The 15,357-nt window shown below is 43.8% G+C and overlaps 1 protein-coding gene across 1 annotated transcript in view; it reads right to left on the reverse strand.

The window, feature by feature from the left end:
* HMCN1 (hemicentin 1) overlaps positions 1-15,357 on the reverse strand; it is a 170,970-nt gene that overhangs the window by 93,786 nt on the left and 61,827 nt on the right. The window contains exons 12-24 of the mRNA XM_057380547.1: positions 14,213-14,354; positions 13,684-13,811; positions 12,921-13,034; positions 12,104-12,262; positions 11,263-11,457; positions 10,501-10,599; positions 9,361-9,488; positions 7,568-7,712; positions 6,228-6,340; positions 4,925-5,084; positions 4,018-4,192; positions 1,650-1,777; positions 84-356 (exon numbers count right to left, since the gene is read on the reverse strand). Of these exons, the coding sequence (XP_057236530.1) occupies positions 84-356; positions 1,650-1,777; positions 4,018-4,192; positions 4,925-5,084; positions 6,228-6,340; positions 7,568-7,712; positions 9,361-9,488; positions 10,501-10,599; positions 11,263-11,457; positions 12,104-12,262; positions 12,921-13,034; positions 13,684-13,811; positions 14,213-14,354 (1,959 nt within the window). The remainder of the gene's footprint in view (positions 1-83; positions 357-1,649; positions 1,778-4,017; positions 4,193-4,924; positions 5,085-6,227; positions 6,341-7,567; positions 7,713-9,360; positions 9,489-10,500; positions 10,600-11,262; positions 11,458-12,103; positions 12,263-12,920; positions 13,035-13,683; positions 13,812-14,212; positions 14,355-15,357) is intronic.

Below are 15,357 nucleotides of genomic sequence, written 5' to 3' on the forward strand. Positions count from 1 at the left end.
GGATAGGGAGGGCAGGGCAGGGCAGGATAGGGAGGGCAGGGCAGGGCAGGATAGGGAGGGCAGGGCAGGCCCCACACAGGTACCTTGCACGTGCACGGTGAGCTCGGCCGTGTCCCTGCCCGCGGTGTTGCTGGCCACGCAGGTGTAAGTGCCGGTGTCTGGGGGCTGGGCACTGCTGATGGCCAGAGCTCCRGCCGGGCTCTGCAGGAAGCGCCCCCCATCCATGGGCACGGCGCTGCCACCGCGCAGCCACGACACCGACGGGGCAGGGATGCCCTGGGCGCTGCAGGGAAGCTCCACGCGCTGCCCAGCCTGCACCTTCAAGACTCGAGGCCCGSGCTGGATCCTTGGAGGAACTGAGGAAGACAAGTTTAGACCACAGAAATAAGGAAGAAACTACGTACAGGATCGTTCTTAAGGCTGGGAGAGATGGGGTGCTCAGCCCAGAGACGAGAAGGCTCCAGGGAGAGCTCAGAGCCCCTCCCAGTGCCTGAAGGGGCTCCAGGAGAGCTGGAGAGGGACTGGGGACRAGGGCCTGGAATGACAGGACAAAGGRGAAGTGTGTAAAACTAAGGGAGGACAGATTCAGACCAGATATAAGGAAGCCATTTTTTACAGTGAGGGTGGGGAGGTCYTGGCACAGAGTCCCCAGAGAAGYTGTGGCTGCCCCTGGATCCCTGGAAGTGYCCAARGCCAGGTTGGACAGGGCTTGGAGCAGATGGGATARTGGAAGGTGTGCCCCATGGCAGGGGTGGCAGTGGGTGACCTTTAAAARTCCCTTTCAACACAAACCACTTTATGATCCTATGAAATTCTTTTCCACTTYCATTATTTTAGAAAATGTCCTTTATTTACAGAAACCAAATGCCCCCAGATGACTACAAAAGCAGCCCTGCATGTTCTCTGAACAAAATAAGATGTGAGATACCCTGATGCTGAGTTTATTTGAACAAGCCACATTTCAAGCTCTACTGAATCACTCCCAGGAGCACTATCATATTCTGAGCACACTGAAGAGCTGCGGGTACTGGCTCTTCATAACTCAAAACAATTCAAAAGCTTTTATGGTAAAGTTAATCACATTCTCCTTTTGGCATTTTAATTTCCTTTTCCTAATCCCTGATCTTTGTACGCTTCCAAACACAAGTTCACACAAGGAGATAAAATATGACTGGAAGTGATTTTGCTGGTCCTAAAGAATAATATAAATCCACCATTAAGTCTTTTGCCACGATTTTTTTAAGGATCCTTGGCAATAAAAAGACTTTTTATAAATGCCTGAAACAATAACAAGTGACATTTTTCCAGACATGACATTGTGTGAGTGGTTAAGAGACAATGGCTGGGCCCCAGTATGGGGGAGCAGGAGAGAGATGAGGGAGTGACATGGGATAAGGTGAGGAGAGGGAGGGGGACACAGGTCCTGGCTGGAGCCACTGACACCTTTGCACATATCTATGTTTTTGTGGGTGTTTATACAATATTTCCTTCCCACATCATCAATAACTCACGTATGAAGATAACTTGACCTGAAAGAACAACAGTCAAGAGGATTTAATGTCAATTAGGAAAAACATTTGAAAACCTCTTGAAGATGCTTGGTTCCATGTGGAAACTCACAGATGATGAACTCTGGAGTTCRAACTCACCATGAACACTGAGCTTCACTGCCTCAGTCACGTTCCCAGCAATGTTTGTGGCAACACAGATATACATTCCACTGTCTGAGACCTGGGCCTCGCTGATCTTCATCGACCCTGAGGGGAGGAATGTGTGTCTGCAGAAATAAGAAGCAGATAAACCATATAAACATGTATGGAAAGGTGAACGACCTCTCCTTACACTCTGCTAATGATCACTGTAAGTTAAAATAACATATCTCTGACCATATCACTCAAATATGACTTACATTTACTCTTTTCTTTCCAACTCTTTATGGAGCCACTACATTCAGAATACACAGCAAAAAGATAAAATTCCAGAAYCAAATCACAAAATTTGGATATTTAYAGGATATATTAAAATGTGATAGAGGCAGAGAAATGGAGGTCTTCACCCTCTTATGAAAAATTGTTGCTCATCTCAGGTCAGCAGGGTCAGAAAGTTAAAACTTTCAGTACTGCTTCAWCCTAGCAAAAAAAAGATGCCATATTGATCCAAGATGGAAGATCAGATGTCAATTCAAAAGTGCCAATTGTGGTGTTCATAGGAATTGTCATTATTTGCCAGTAAATAATTAACTACACAGCATTAAGTCCTCCTACAGTTCTGGTCACAGACCTGTAACATCTGAAGCCACATTGGCCAGGAAAGACAAAACCTTCTGTAGAAATCAAAGGTAGCAGAGACAGGGGAAAAAAGTGAGGAGGGAATTAAAAATGACAGTCAAGGATTGACGAGAAGAAACTGAAGCCTGGCATTCAAGGTAACACCCAGAATTCATGGGAATTGGAGGGATCATCTGCTTTCCCTTCCCTGGCACTATAATTAGGACATTATCATAAGGACATAAAGGGTGAATTGAGGATTGCAGTGGCTGGAAAGATGAATGGAAGGAAAGCAAAATGTATTTTCTCCAGTAAAAATCTACCTGATACTACAATTCCTCCTCTTCTGCCTGTATCTTTCCAAACTTTTCGGGTATTTTTTTTTTTAATAAGTTCAAAAGACAGATTTCTAAGGCAACTTCTCCTCCTTGATTTTGTGCAGTAATTACATTTGCTTTCTGATACAAGTTCCTTCATATCTGATTTCCCTCTCCCTTTGTTTACTGCTCACATTTTTAACAAGAACTTTGGGTGGTCTCAAACAATTCTGTTYGGACTAATCTGTAACTTTTGCTGACATCTGTAAACAATTTTATGGAATGARCTGAGCTGGACTTCTGTTCCTCTGGACAACTTGGATCTCACCACAACAGCCACGAGCAAGTACCCTAATTTATCAGTGTCTCCTGAGGTAAAATGAGGACAAGTAAGAGACCAAGAACACAGATTTGTTAGTGCATGCAACATGCTCACAGGACACGGCAGAAAATTCCACATGGGTTGCTAAGAACTAAGGCAGCTCTCTGCACATAAGCCTCCTTCAGCAGACACGGTGGCCAAAGAGCTGCTGAGGCTGTCACAGGCTGCCTGGAACAGCTCCCAGGTGCAGGTTTGGCCACAAAGGAAGGAGGATCCCTGGCACAATTCCCTAACTCAGCTCAGACACTGGCTGATTGCTCCCRTGGGATCACTGGGAGACACCAGAAGGGCAGTGTGCCCGTGGCCAGCCTTGCCACTCCCTGTTTTAGAGACACAGCTGCTGCCTGGCCCTTCTGAGGGACCTGAGGAGCACAAAGCAGCAGCACAGCCCGTGCCAGTACCTGGCACTCCAATGGGGACACCCAGGGAACAGTCATCAACTTGTCCCCACTTCTTCTGTGCCACATTAAATAACAAGGGAGAGAAAACTCCAGCACGGTCCCCAGCTCTTCCTCTTCGCTCTCCAAGGCTGTCAGCCCAATGTTTTACAAGCATTTCATTCTGCTTTCACATGTTTGAGAGTCTCTGGCGAGTTTTTGGATCCAAAACGCAGCAAGCAATGCACCCTTGTCAGCACACCCAAACATTTATCATCATCATCTGTATCCTGCTGGCAGCCCAGGCTTCGTGTAAATCAGACAGGGCTCCCCTGAGCGTAAATGTGAAGTGCATATGAAAAGAAACAATTTTAATCTAATTTTAAACAATGATAATCATGCACAGATGATGTGGGTCTCTGGGCACCAGTACAAATCCCCAGGATTTCTCTCCTCCTGGCCTCCTGAGGTCAGATATAAGCACATGCTGGAGTGGGAGCTGTGCAGCCATGCCCAGGCTGAGCAGCCTTGGGAGAGTTTCAAGACCCAGTACAACAGGTCAGGCAGACAAAGCAACACCACTGAGTGAGCCTGTGGCAATCAAATCACACACCCTTCCAAAATTGTTAAAGCTTAGAGGCAGTTTCAYTTCTCTTTTGGTCACACACTGTTACCTTGGAGAGAATGGAGATATGAGCTGTGTTTCTTTGGCCCACGTAATTATGGGGGGTGGCAAGCTCCTCACTTCACACGGAAGTGTGACATCTTCCCCTGCAATTACTGACACCTCTATGGGTGTCTCACGTGCATTTCCTTGCTGGTCTCCAGGCCTGGACACTCTGGGTTTCACTAGAACATGGAACACATTAAGAAGCTGCAGTGAATATACATATTCGTACAAATGTAACAYCATACATCTCTCTTTTTATCAGGTGTTAAACATTACAATCCTATTTTAATGACCCATCTGCAATGGAGATAAATCACTGCTGTGCTGATGTGCAGTGCCTGCAGGTCAGGCATGGGCTGGTGCCCACATGGAACAGCACAAACATCAGAAAGCCTGGGCTATGCATCCCAAAGCYGGACAGAACAGATGGCTGCAGCTCCTGCATGTGCTGAGTTCAGTATTGCATAGGCAGTTTGCTGAACTGTTACACTACAGCCCCAGTAACTCTAAGCCATAAAAGCCTTGCAAAGCACACCTACCCCTAACCCAAATTTTTAATAACATTGGGAGATGGCAGGAAGCTTTGGGACCGGTGGGATTAATGGATCTTCATTCTTCTATCAGCAGGAAATTCTACTCCCGTACAGATGCTTCCTATCCACTTSCACAGCAGAATAAATGATGCTCAGACGAAGGCCCCTGAACTCGAGGTAGCAGGGATCAGGAGGCTTTAAGGGAATTATGGTGGCTGAAGGACAGGCTTTTTGGGATCAGCCATGTATAAAACTGCCTGGTCTGGGGACCCAAAAGCACTAAGCAGAGGGAAGTTTCCATCCCATGTGGCCTGGGGGTGTCTAGGTCCCAATGCACTGGGCAGGTGACAGGGACACTGCAGCTGAGGGGGCACCCACCATAGACAGTCAGCTGCACCTTCCTGGTGGCATAGCCAGCAGCGTTGGTGGCAGTGCACACGTACTCCCCAGTCTCCTCTCCCCCTGGGGACACCACAGACAGGCTCCCATCCGACCCTGCCGAGAACCTCACGTTGCTGGGAAGGATCACCTCTCCTTTCTGCGGAAAGAAAAACATGGAAAGTCCACAGGGTCTGGATTTTCCAAAATAAAGCAAATTACAATTATTTAATTCAATAAAAGCTGCTTTTATTTTTGGAGGCTGAGATGAACGAAGTAATTTATATTAGCTAAGAAACTTGGCTCTAAAATTCCATTTATACAAATTAATTAACTATAATTAACTTTTCACAGTCCTTAAGTGTTATTTTCTAAGCAGTAACAAAGGCAGAAGCACAGGGACACTAAAGCAGAAAACTTGCTATATTTTACAGACCCAAAGTTTTAAAAGAAAATCTGAAAAATAATAGTCAGGATTAATAATCAAGGTTTCAACTGAGTTAATTTTGTCATTGACTTCTAATGTCAAAATGAACCTTGTATACATTATACAAACTGGTTCTTCGTCACCTCACTCTTCCTTGTCTGTATTGAATGCTAGAAGTGATAATTAAGAAAAATATCTCCTCCCATGTTCTCTTCCCTGCTAAACCAACRAGTTAGCCATGTTCTATTGTTATTCTTTCTTAGAAACAAAGCTGTTCCCAAGGTCCCAGTCAGTTACATCTGCACAACTTCTGAGTCCCAAAAGTGCCTTCACATCACGTGACGTGAGCTGTAACACACCCCAAATAACTCTTACTACCAGGAGTTACCCTGTTTAAGGAGGGAAAAACCAAACCTGACTTTCAGACAAATTCTCTCAAAGGCTGGGGTCCTCCCCTGTGCACACCCTGTCAAGGCCATGACTGAACAGTGATGGGTTAAACCCCATGATGCCATTATTAAATACACCTTCCTCATAGAAAAAGGTCATCTTGGAGCTCCACAAGAAAAATCTCAGTCTGTGGCAGGCTGCCCAAACTCAAATTATCAACTCGCAACAGGAACAGGAACAATTTYTGAAGTGCAAAACCCATAAAGATACAGCGATAACCTAAGGCCTGCCAAAGAATAGAACACTGAGCTATGGCAGGACCACAGCCAAAGTTCAGCTCTAAGAAACAAAAGCAGCTCTGAACAAACAGAGATTTCCAGCTCCCTCATAAGTTTTGGCCCTGYTATTTGAATATAGTTTTTATGATAAGGAGATTCTGTGCTCAGACCATCTTTCATCATGAAGAGCTCAAAGGTGAGGGATTACCTTGGACCAGACAATGGATGGTTTGGGAACTCCGCTGGCCTTGCAGGGCAGTGTCACTGGGATCCCTTCGATGGTGCTGAATATCTGCTGTCCGTGCTGAATGACAGGCAGGACTGCAAACACAGGCAAATATATCAAAGACATGCAGAACACATTTCACCACGGCACAGCTATCACCATAAATAAAATCCTTATGTTCAGTTATTGCTTCCTACAGGCAAACTGAGTCTGGGACCTTTCGGCCTCTCTCCAACCCTCACATGGACAAGGAGCCACTTCCCAGCCTTTCAGGACAGATTTATTCTGTTCATTGCAGAGCCTGCCAGCCACAGGTTCATCTTTGCTTTAGGTACAAGCAGTTTTAAACTCAMTGTAGTATTTCACTGACTGAAATTAATTCAGAAAGGCTTTGTCCCATTATCCTCTGACAACATTTTAGGCTTTGTTTCTCAAAATCAGTAACAGGAAGCAACAAAAACCCCCAATTCCCTCACTCAGCTGAGCTGYCTTTGAATTAACAGAAAAATAAGAWCAGATTTAAGGCTACAACACCARAACCTAGATACTTCCMAATGCATMCAAAGATAYTAATTTTTGTTCTCAAGCTSTGAAAMATTMAAAAAACTAATATTGACATGGAAGATCTTGAATACTTGCCCATATTAAAATTTATAGCCATTCTTTATATAAAAGGAGGTTTCAGCATCTTCAGTAAAGCTTAAAATAAGTTTCCCATGATTAATTTAACATGTGAGAAAATGTAACATGTGAGAAACCATGGTCTCCCACAGTTAACACAAATATGTTCAGCTGAAACACAGATGAGTTACCAGACTGCTAACACTTTGTCTTGCTCTCAGTGCAATTTTTTTGTGTTTTAATTAAAGAGAAAAAAAAAGGGGGAGGAGAATGCAGATGACACCAAAACCAACAAACAAATTATGACTTCTACCAAACTCATAATTCATTTTCTTTCATTCTAATTYTCCCATGAGCTGCGCTTCCTTACCCCAGTACAAAACATTCAGGCAGCACTCATGAATTTCCAGCAAACTCCCACTTGCACCTCTTTGTTAATTAAACCAGATGAAGACTGAACTGTTTGGAGTTGTTTAAAAATGAGGACCTTTTGTGAACACAAAACAACTTGATCYGATTTTACGTGAAAACCAGTACCGCTCACAGCAGCAGATCCAATCTCCCCCCGTGCTCCTTTACAAAGGAGAATCACAATAAAAAAGGAGCTGTGTGCAGTCGGTGTAAGCGCATCAAAGCAGTGAAAGCTGCTGCAGGCAGTGCTGCTCTTCCCTCCCCAGCTGAGCACAAGCCCTGTTTCTCACCAAAGACGTGGACAGTGGTGGTGCTGTTGCTGGTGCCGGCCACGCTGCTGGCCATGCAGGTGTAATSGCCGCTGTCCTGCAGCCCAACGCGCTCCAGGTGCAGGCTCCCGTCGCTGCGCACGCTCACGTACGGGTTGGGCACCAGCTGCCAGAAACAGGGACCTGTCACTGGGAAATACCTGGMAACGTTCACCTGGGGATGCACTGTGCCTTCACTTGACTATGGCACATTCTTAACAATTATGKGCTCCTGGAGAACTTTACCAGAGCCTCTCCTACGTTCCACCTCTCAGGAAAAGCTAATTTTAATGCAGAGTTTTGGTAACACCTCATATTTACTCTTAATTTACAGATTAAGATCTGCAAGAGCCACTGCTCTGCCACAGCACATCCTGTGCTGCCACTCCTGCTTTTAATGAAGCAAMCCCAAATTTAGCTCAATTATTTCACCACATTTTTACTGGTTGTTCCAGTAATTGATGAGTGCAATGATTTATTCCTCTTCCACAAGTAGACTATTTTCCCTTACAGTTATTAAAACCTTCTAACTTCCACATCCATCAAACAGATCAGCCCTGGAACAAACCAYTGTGAAGGAGAATTGTACCTTGCACCAAGGAGAAACCTTTGAAGAGTTACACATCCTACAGCAACACCAAACACACTGAGCTTGGCAGCACAGCCCTCCCTYGTAAAGGGTTGTTAGAAAGCAAAGCTGTTCCAATCACACTCAGAAGCAGCTGAATTCTTCTCTAAATAGAACTTACTCCAACACTTTCCTTGGAGCAGGGCTTTTCCCAGCAGTTTACAATGACAGGAAACCAGCACTACTAGAGAGAGGAATTAGCAACTCAACAAGGAGGMTCCTGCCAGCATTTCTCACAAAGCCTACAGCTTGTGCTCCTTGCACAGCCTAAGGAAAAGCCAGTCATTCCCAGAGACACCAAAACTGAGCACAAAACTTGAACCAGACTCAGGTAGKAGCAGGTTCTGTTAAGTGACAATAAATTAAACATTTTGCTACAATATTTTAATTCCAGCTGTGCAGAAAGGGTTTTAGGGAGAAATTAACAACCAAGATAAAAAGCAGCTTCATAGGGGTGTAAAGTCATAAATTTCAGTATTAAAGCATTGAGTTTCATTCACACAACCAACCCAGGTGTGGCATCCCCACCACCTTTTGAGAATCTCCAAGTGGTTTGGGTGGAAAGGACCTTAAAGATCATCCAGCTGTGTCTGCAGGAGTGATAAATAGGCAATGATTCCCAAGAGGGAAAGAAAACACAGGCATTCATACTCTGAGTAGAGCCCCACCAGGAAAGGAGGATAGGGAACAGGGATATTGGCATTTATCTCAGCTCATCAGCAAGAGAAAAAGAAAAGATGTTAAAACATCCTAAATCTACAGAAATTTTTTGAATCTCCACTTAAAAAAACCCAATTATTTTCATCCTGGTAGGTATATTCCACCAGCATTTTCAAAATTCCAGCWTATCCAAGGCTGAAGTTCATGAGCTACAAAAAAGCATTAAACTTCTTTGAAAGCAAATAAAATAGAAGATAAAAGGACACTTCACAAATACTTTGGTTCCAAGTTCTTTTCTAGGCCTTCACATCCCCCACTTCCAGMTCCTATTCCCTCATCTATGCTCCAGGGTCAGAAATTCCCTGGCATAGGCAGCGATCACATTAACTTTTGTAAATTAAACCAAGCTGTTACCATGMCTTGAAATGTCAGATGTAGCTTTTTTTTTTTTTGCCAATAAACCTCATAGGAAACAAAGCAGTCTTACCACCACATTGTTTTTAATCCACCTCCTGTCTGGAATTGGGTTCCCAGCAAGCAGAACACAAGGCAAAGTGAGCTGCTGGCCCTCAATGACATTGGCTGTGGCTGGGCTTGCTCCAATCAGAGGTGTGACTTGAACAAAAGGAAAGATGAGAAGAAATTGTTAGGAATTTTTATATATTCATGTAAAGTATTAAATTAAAGATACAAAAAAGAGAAAMAAATATAGGGGTGGGATAGTACAGGAGAGGTGGGAAGCTGGGGCAGTGCATGAACAGTGATCGTCAGCCTAAGCAAAGGCAGCAAATGGAAGATGCKGTCCAGATGAAACTGGATCCAGTCAAGGGCTTCCCTGGGAACTCATGTTGCCCTGGCACCAAGCTAATGTATCATTTTCCCTTACTTGGGCAAAATACTGAAGAACAGAAGTAGTGRGTTTGGAGAAGACAGAAAATAAGCCGCAACTTCCATTGGGCATAAAATTGTGAAGGACCAGGAGAGAGGTCACAGCATAACAGGAAATCTGCACATTCACAAAAARCCAACAGCAAGCACGCCTGRAAACAYGGCTGGGAAATTAAATTTAACTATYGGGCATKAAATAATAACTTTAAATAGGTAAAACTATGTCTATCAAACACTATCAGCAGTAGTGGCACTTACAATATGTTTGAAGTCAACAAATAGTTTCTCTGAGGACAGAGAAACTGTTCTTATCCTCATGCAAGTGTACACATTCCATAGAATTATTTTTCCTTTTATTGCCAATTGTCCAACTGAGATAACAACTAAACCTTTAATAGCATAGGTATTTCAAWGAAATGAGATTTAGATGGGATAGTGGGAAAAAAGTTCCTCCCTGTGAGGGTGGTGAGGCCTTGGCACAGGGTGCCCAGAGCAGCTGTGGCTGCCCCTCGACCCTTGGCAGTGTCCAAGGCCAGGCTGGATGGGGCTTGGAGCACCCTGGGATACTGGAAATGTCCCTGCCCATGGCAGGGGATGGGACTATTCCATGYAAATGCTTTTTAATTCTGTTTGAGTGGATGACATACAAACACAGCACACAGATAGGTCAGCAGGTATGGCCATAACCCCCAGGCATCCTGTGTGCTGCCCGAACAGTAGCAGCTTGCCCTGCTCTTACCCAGTCCTGTCACTGTAATTGTGGCTGGCCGGGACTGGATCCTTCCAAACTGGTTCTCAGCTTCACAGACATAGGTCCCTTCATCAGTGACCCACAGATCTGCAGGGCAGAAATGAGAGCTTACTGCAGCACCCAGAACCATGCACAGACAGCTTGCCCCTCCCTTGCCACAAGGACACTGTGTCCTTGTCCCTCCCACCTTCAAACACTCAGCCAGAGCCAGAGTATTCCTTCCCCTCTGTCACCCAGTACAGGAGTATTGGAAATACAGAAAGGAATTCAAAGCTAATTAACAAAATAGAATAATATCACTTAGCGAAAGGGTGACCTGAAATGCTCCAAAATAATCAAAATCACAAAGCCACCTGCAGAGTTTTTAATTATTACCCAAATTAGGACAGATCTAAAATAGTGCATTTAGAAACAATTCTCTACCAAAAATCAAAAACCAAAACAAAAAAAATTCACCAAAAATTAAAATCCATGGCTTGTCAGTACCAGAGACCATAGCCCACAGGTATTTCAGCAAAGATATAATAATTGGCACGAAGGAGAGTGAAGCCAATGACCAAACACAACTGAATTCACAAGCTCATGGCAAAATGAGCATATAAACAGAAATAAATCTGGTATCAGAAACACAATCTGTGATAAAAATACAGTGTTTTTACATAGTTAATTTAATAGAGTCACGTAGTAAATGCCCTGTATGTGTCTTAGTTCCTGGTGGAACTTCATTCTTTCCAGGCTGAGTCCACCTACTCTGGATGGCCAGGGCTCCTGTCCTGAGCTGGCTGCTGGAGCTGGGTGTGAAGGGCCGGGAGAAGAGGGGAGTCCCATCCAGCCTCCTCCAGTGCACCCTGGGCTCAGGGTAGCCCTGCACGTAGCACGGCAGCGTCACGTTGGAGCCCAGATCCACCGACTCGTCCCCTGGCTCCTGTGTGAAAATGGGGGGAGCTGGGGAAAGAACACCCACACACATGAGCACTGCAGCACAGCAATCCCCTTCTCTCACACCGCTGATGGCCTCCATTTATGYCCCACTGGGCATAATTATTCTTCTAACATTCCCAGCTCTAGAAACACCTTAGCTATCAACATTATTAAACTGTCTTTTGCAAATAGCGCCACTCTTTCAGAAAGTGGATGTGCCTGACAGGAACCTTTAACAGGAGGTGAGGTGTCAGGCCACAGGCAGATGGAAAGAATTAGGAAAAGAGGAGAGGAAGGGCTAAATTACAAAAATCTCACACAGTAACTCAAGTTTGCATCATTAATTCTCTCTTTGAGAATTTTGTTAGGTTGAGGTTTGAACAGCTTCCTCCTTCTGTGCCTCTCTGTYCCTCCCCATAACTTTTCTACCATGCAAAAGAAGTAAGACTGGGCTGGAAACAGATGGGCTTTAAGGTYCTTCCAACCCAAACTACTCTGTGATTCCAAAGTCCGAATGGGACAAGAAGACGGCTTAGCCAACACCACCGAAAGGTGTTCCCAGCACACACAGAGATTTGTTAGAAAGGTTTGGGGAGCCAAGGCCCCACCCTCTGCACARCACAGCAACTCTGCAATCCCAGTGTGCCCCAGCCAGGACTGAACTACTTACAGCCAACATCCAGGGTTATCTTGCCAGCAGCTCTCCCTGCCTCATTGGTGGCCACACAGGTGTAGTCACCAGCATCCAGCTCTTGTGTTTCCYGGATCTTCAAAACACCCCGCTGAGTATCGATGATGAGAAAAGCTGATGGCCTCAACTCTAAGTCACCTAAGTCCAGATAGAAAAAGGCAATAGRACTGTTTAGATCAACAATATAGCTGTATTTATCAAAATTATCCCAATGAAACMGTGTCCAAGTTTAAGACAGTTCATAACACAGCTGTATGAATTCAGCAGACAAGAACTCTGACTCCACTCAACAGAGAGGAAAAATTCATTACTACAATGAATACATCATCTTTTATTTATGGGTTCCACAAAGCAAACACAACCCAAACACCTCTGGGCAGAGATCAGCATTAGAACAGTTTGTCAAATTGTATTCCTCCTTCCCTAACTAGAGGCTATGTGAAAACATGACAACAAAGGCTACAGAAAAATGTTTAGCTACATGCTACAAAAATCACAAAACATTTTCTGACAGAAGAATGAACCTTATTTAAGCAGGCAGGAGGCTCAGCTTTGTTTTACTATTATTATTATTATTATTAATTATGCTACAATGTGTTAATTCACCATACTAAAATAGAACCAGGAATTTATGCCCTACAGGTCCACRTTATTTCTTTCAGATTCAGAGAATTTCACAGGTCTGTCACTGGTTGAATACTACACAAAGCTCTTGAGAGAAATGAAGTCACTTCCAGGTCATTGTTTGAAATATTGCTGCTAAATAAATGASCCAAACACCAAGCAATGAGCACACCTTTAAACCATTTCACTTGAGGGGGTGGGATTCCAGTTGTTTTACACTCCATAACAGTTGTGTCTCCAAGACCAACCAGAATTTCAGTCTGAACTACRGTCAACGCTGGGCCCTCTAAAAAGAAACAAGACAGAAAAAAATGAGCTCTTCACCCAAAGCATACATCATTTTTTAGGATATAAACCATGAGAGACTCCATTTTTCCCTTGTTATATGGAAGACAGCATTAAAAGTTGAACAGACTTAAAAGTGGAAGATAAACACTGGGAAACATGCTCTGGTCCAGAGCACCTGAATCATATGTAGAATGTACAGGAAATTTAAGGATAAAATCAGACAAGTTTCACCATGCAGAAAGTACAACCATGAAGAGTCATCCTCCTCCTCCAGCCAGATGTTGGGCATGAACCAGTTTAATCCTCTGCTATCAATATCTTAGCATAGCATTTAAATACAGAAACGGATCTTTTCCAAAGACCTACTCAGGCTTCCAGGTCTATCCCAAAGTATGACCCAATTTTAGGTTTTTTTTTTTAAACCTAAAAAGCTTTCTTTTCAGAAAAAGCATCAAGTCCCAAATACCACCTAACAATACTACTCAGGTTTGAACAGAAAACAAAAGGGACATTTGTGAGCCTCTTCTGAGGTTTCCAACATTTCTACCAGTATGTTCTGCACAATCCTACTTATTTTAACAGGTCCTGCTCTCTGATGATGAATTAATTTATTTTTTAAATTTCACTGCATTGTTTCTCTCACTCACCAATGTATGTAAGGGTGGATGTCTGTTTCTCTGTCCCAGCTGAGTTACTTGCCAAACAACCATAAATTCCTGCATCTTTGGGAATTGCCTTTCTTATGATTAGGGTGCCTTCTGGGGTCATTCTGTACCTGGGAACACACAGGGGACCAATCAAAATGATTAGAAAGAACAATAGTTATATCCACACACCAAGCAGCCACAGCAGCATGAGCAGTCGGTTTACAAACAGGTGTTTCTGGGTTTTTTCCCTCATGATAAACACTATTAGTGCTATTATATCTAGCACTACATTTTGTAAAAAGCACTTAAATTAATCTTGTAAAAAAAAAAAAAAAACTTCCGGAGAAGAGAAATAAAGTGTTTCTCTGTTAGAGAGAAGGTAATTGCAATTAAAGAGTTATACAGGTAAAGGCTGAGATACTATYTCCAAAACTCAGACTCCTGTGGAAGCAGTAAAATACTCTGGCACTATTCAAACATTTTTTCTCACAGATGATATGAAATAAAGGGAGACAACTCCAAGTCCCACCTGCTGGAGCCGATGATAAACATTTCGTTGTGTGTCCACACGACTGTTGGCTTTGGGTAACCAGTGGCAGAACACCTGATGGACACTTCAGAGCCTTCTGTAAAAGTCTGGTTCTTGGGTGAAATGACAAGCCTTGGGGGTTCTACCAGGAGGAATTGCAAACAGTTAAAAATGCCTGCTTAGAAAACACACGCTACAATAAGTACTTCACTTCTATTTTCAAATAGCTCCATKGTGAGAAAGCAACTCAGTGAAGGTCAGAGCCCACTCGTTTCCTCTGGTAGCGGACAAAATTCTCAGCATAAACCACATTTATAACAAGATTCAGGTATTGGCCCACCTGAGATGGCGTTAAAAAAGTAGCAACAGAGGCAATTTTGACAAACACYAGACAATGACCAACCYGGAAAGTGTTMCTGCCATGGAGGAGTTAGYACAAAATGAGCTTTAAGGTCCCTTCCAACACACAYCATTCTGTGATTCTGTGAAATTTATTCAGACTACTGGACACTAAAGCCCACAAACCTTCAGGTGGGTCAACTGGCAGCATGYAACCTGAGGGATAACGATGAAAGTTGCGATCTATGCGCAGACATACATGTGGAAGAGAAGTCAATCTGGAGTGTTGACAATTGCAAAGGATGTTAGAGATTTCAGGGGTRCTTTCACTAGAAAAGCAATTGGTGACCTCAATAGAATTCTTTCATTTTTAACCCAGAGATGTTGYTGACTCCCCACCCCTGGAAGTGTCCAAGACCAGGTTGGATGGGGCTCGGAGCAACCTGGGATAGWGGAAGGTGTCCCTGCCCATGGCAGAAGGATGGGATTGAGATGATCTTCAAGGCGTCTCCAACACAAACTATTCTGGGATTCCATTACAYTTAGATTCCCTCAGTACAAACAACCACTAAAGCAGCTCACTCTGGCAACAAACACTTTGTCTGTCTGACAGTGGCAAAAACAAGATCCACACTCATGGATAAAAAGTTAGTTGAGATGTGAAACTGGCTGCTATGAAATAAGTAGGAGCTTTGAAGCTTTGCCTTTTGCTCATCCCTGTCTGTACTGATATGAATTCCTGTGTGACTGCTCATTCCTGAAGCAAGCACAGGACAAAAGCCTGATCCCAACTTTCCTGTTCATGA

Source organism: Malurus melanocephalus, unplaced genomic scaffold (assembly GCF_030028575.1).
Source record: "Malurus melanocephalus ecotype Western Australia unplaced genomic scaffold, MMel_1.1 scaffold_459, whole genome shotgun sequence".
Lineage (NCBI taxonomy): Eukaryota > Metazoa > Chordata > Aves > Passeriformes > Maluridae > Malurus > Malurus melanocephalus.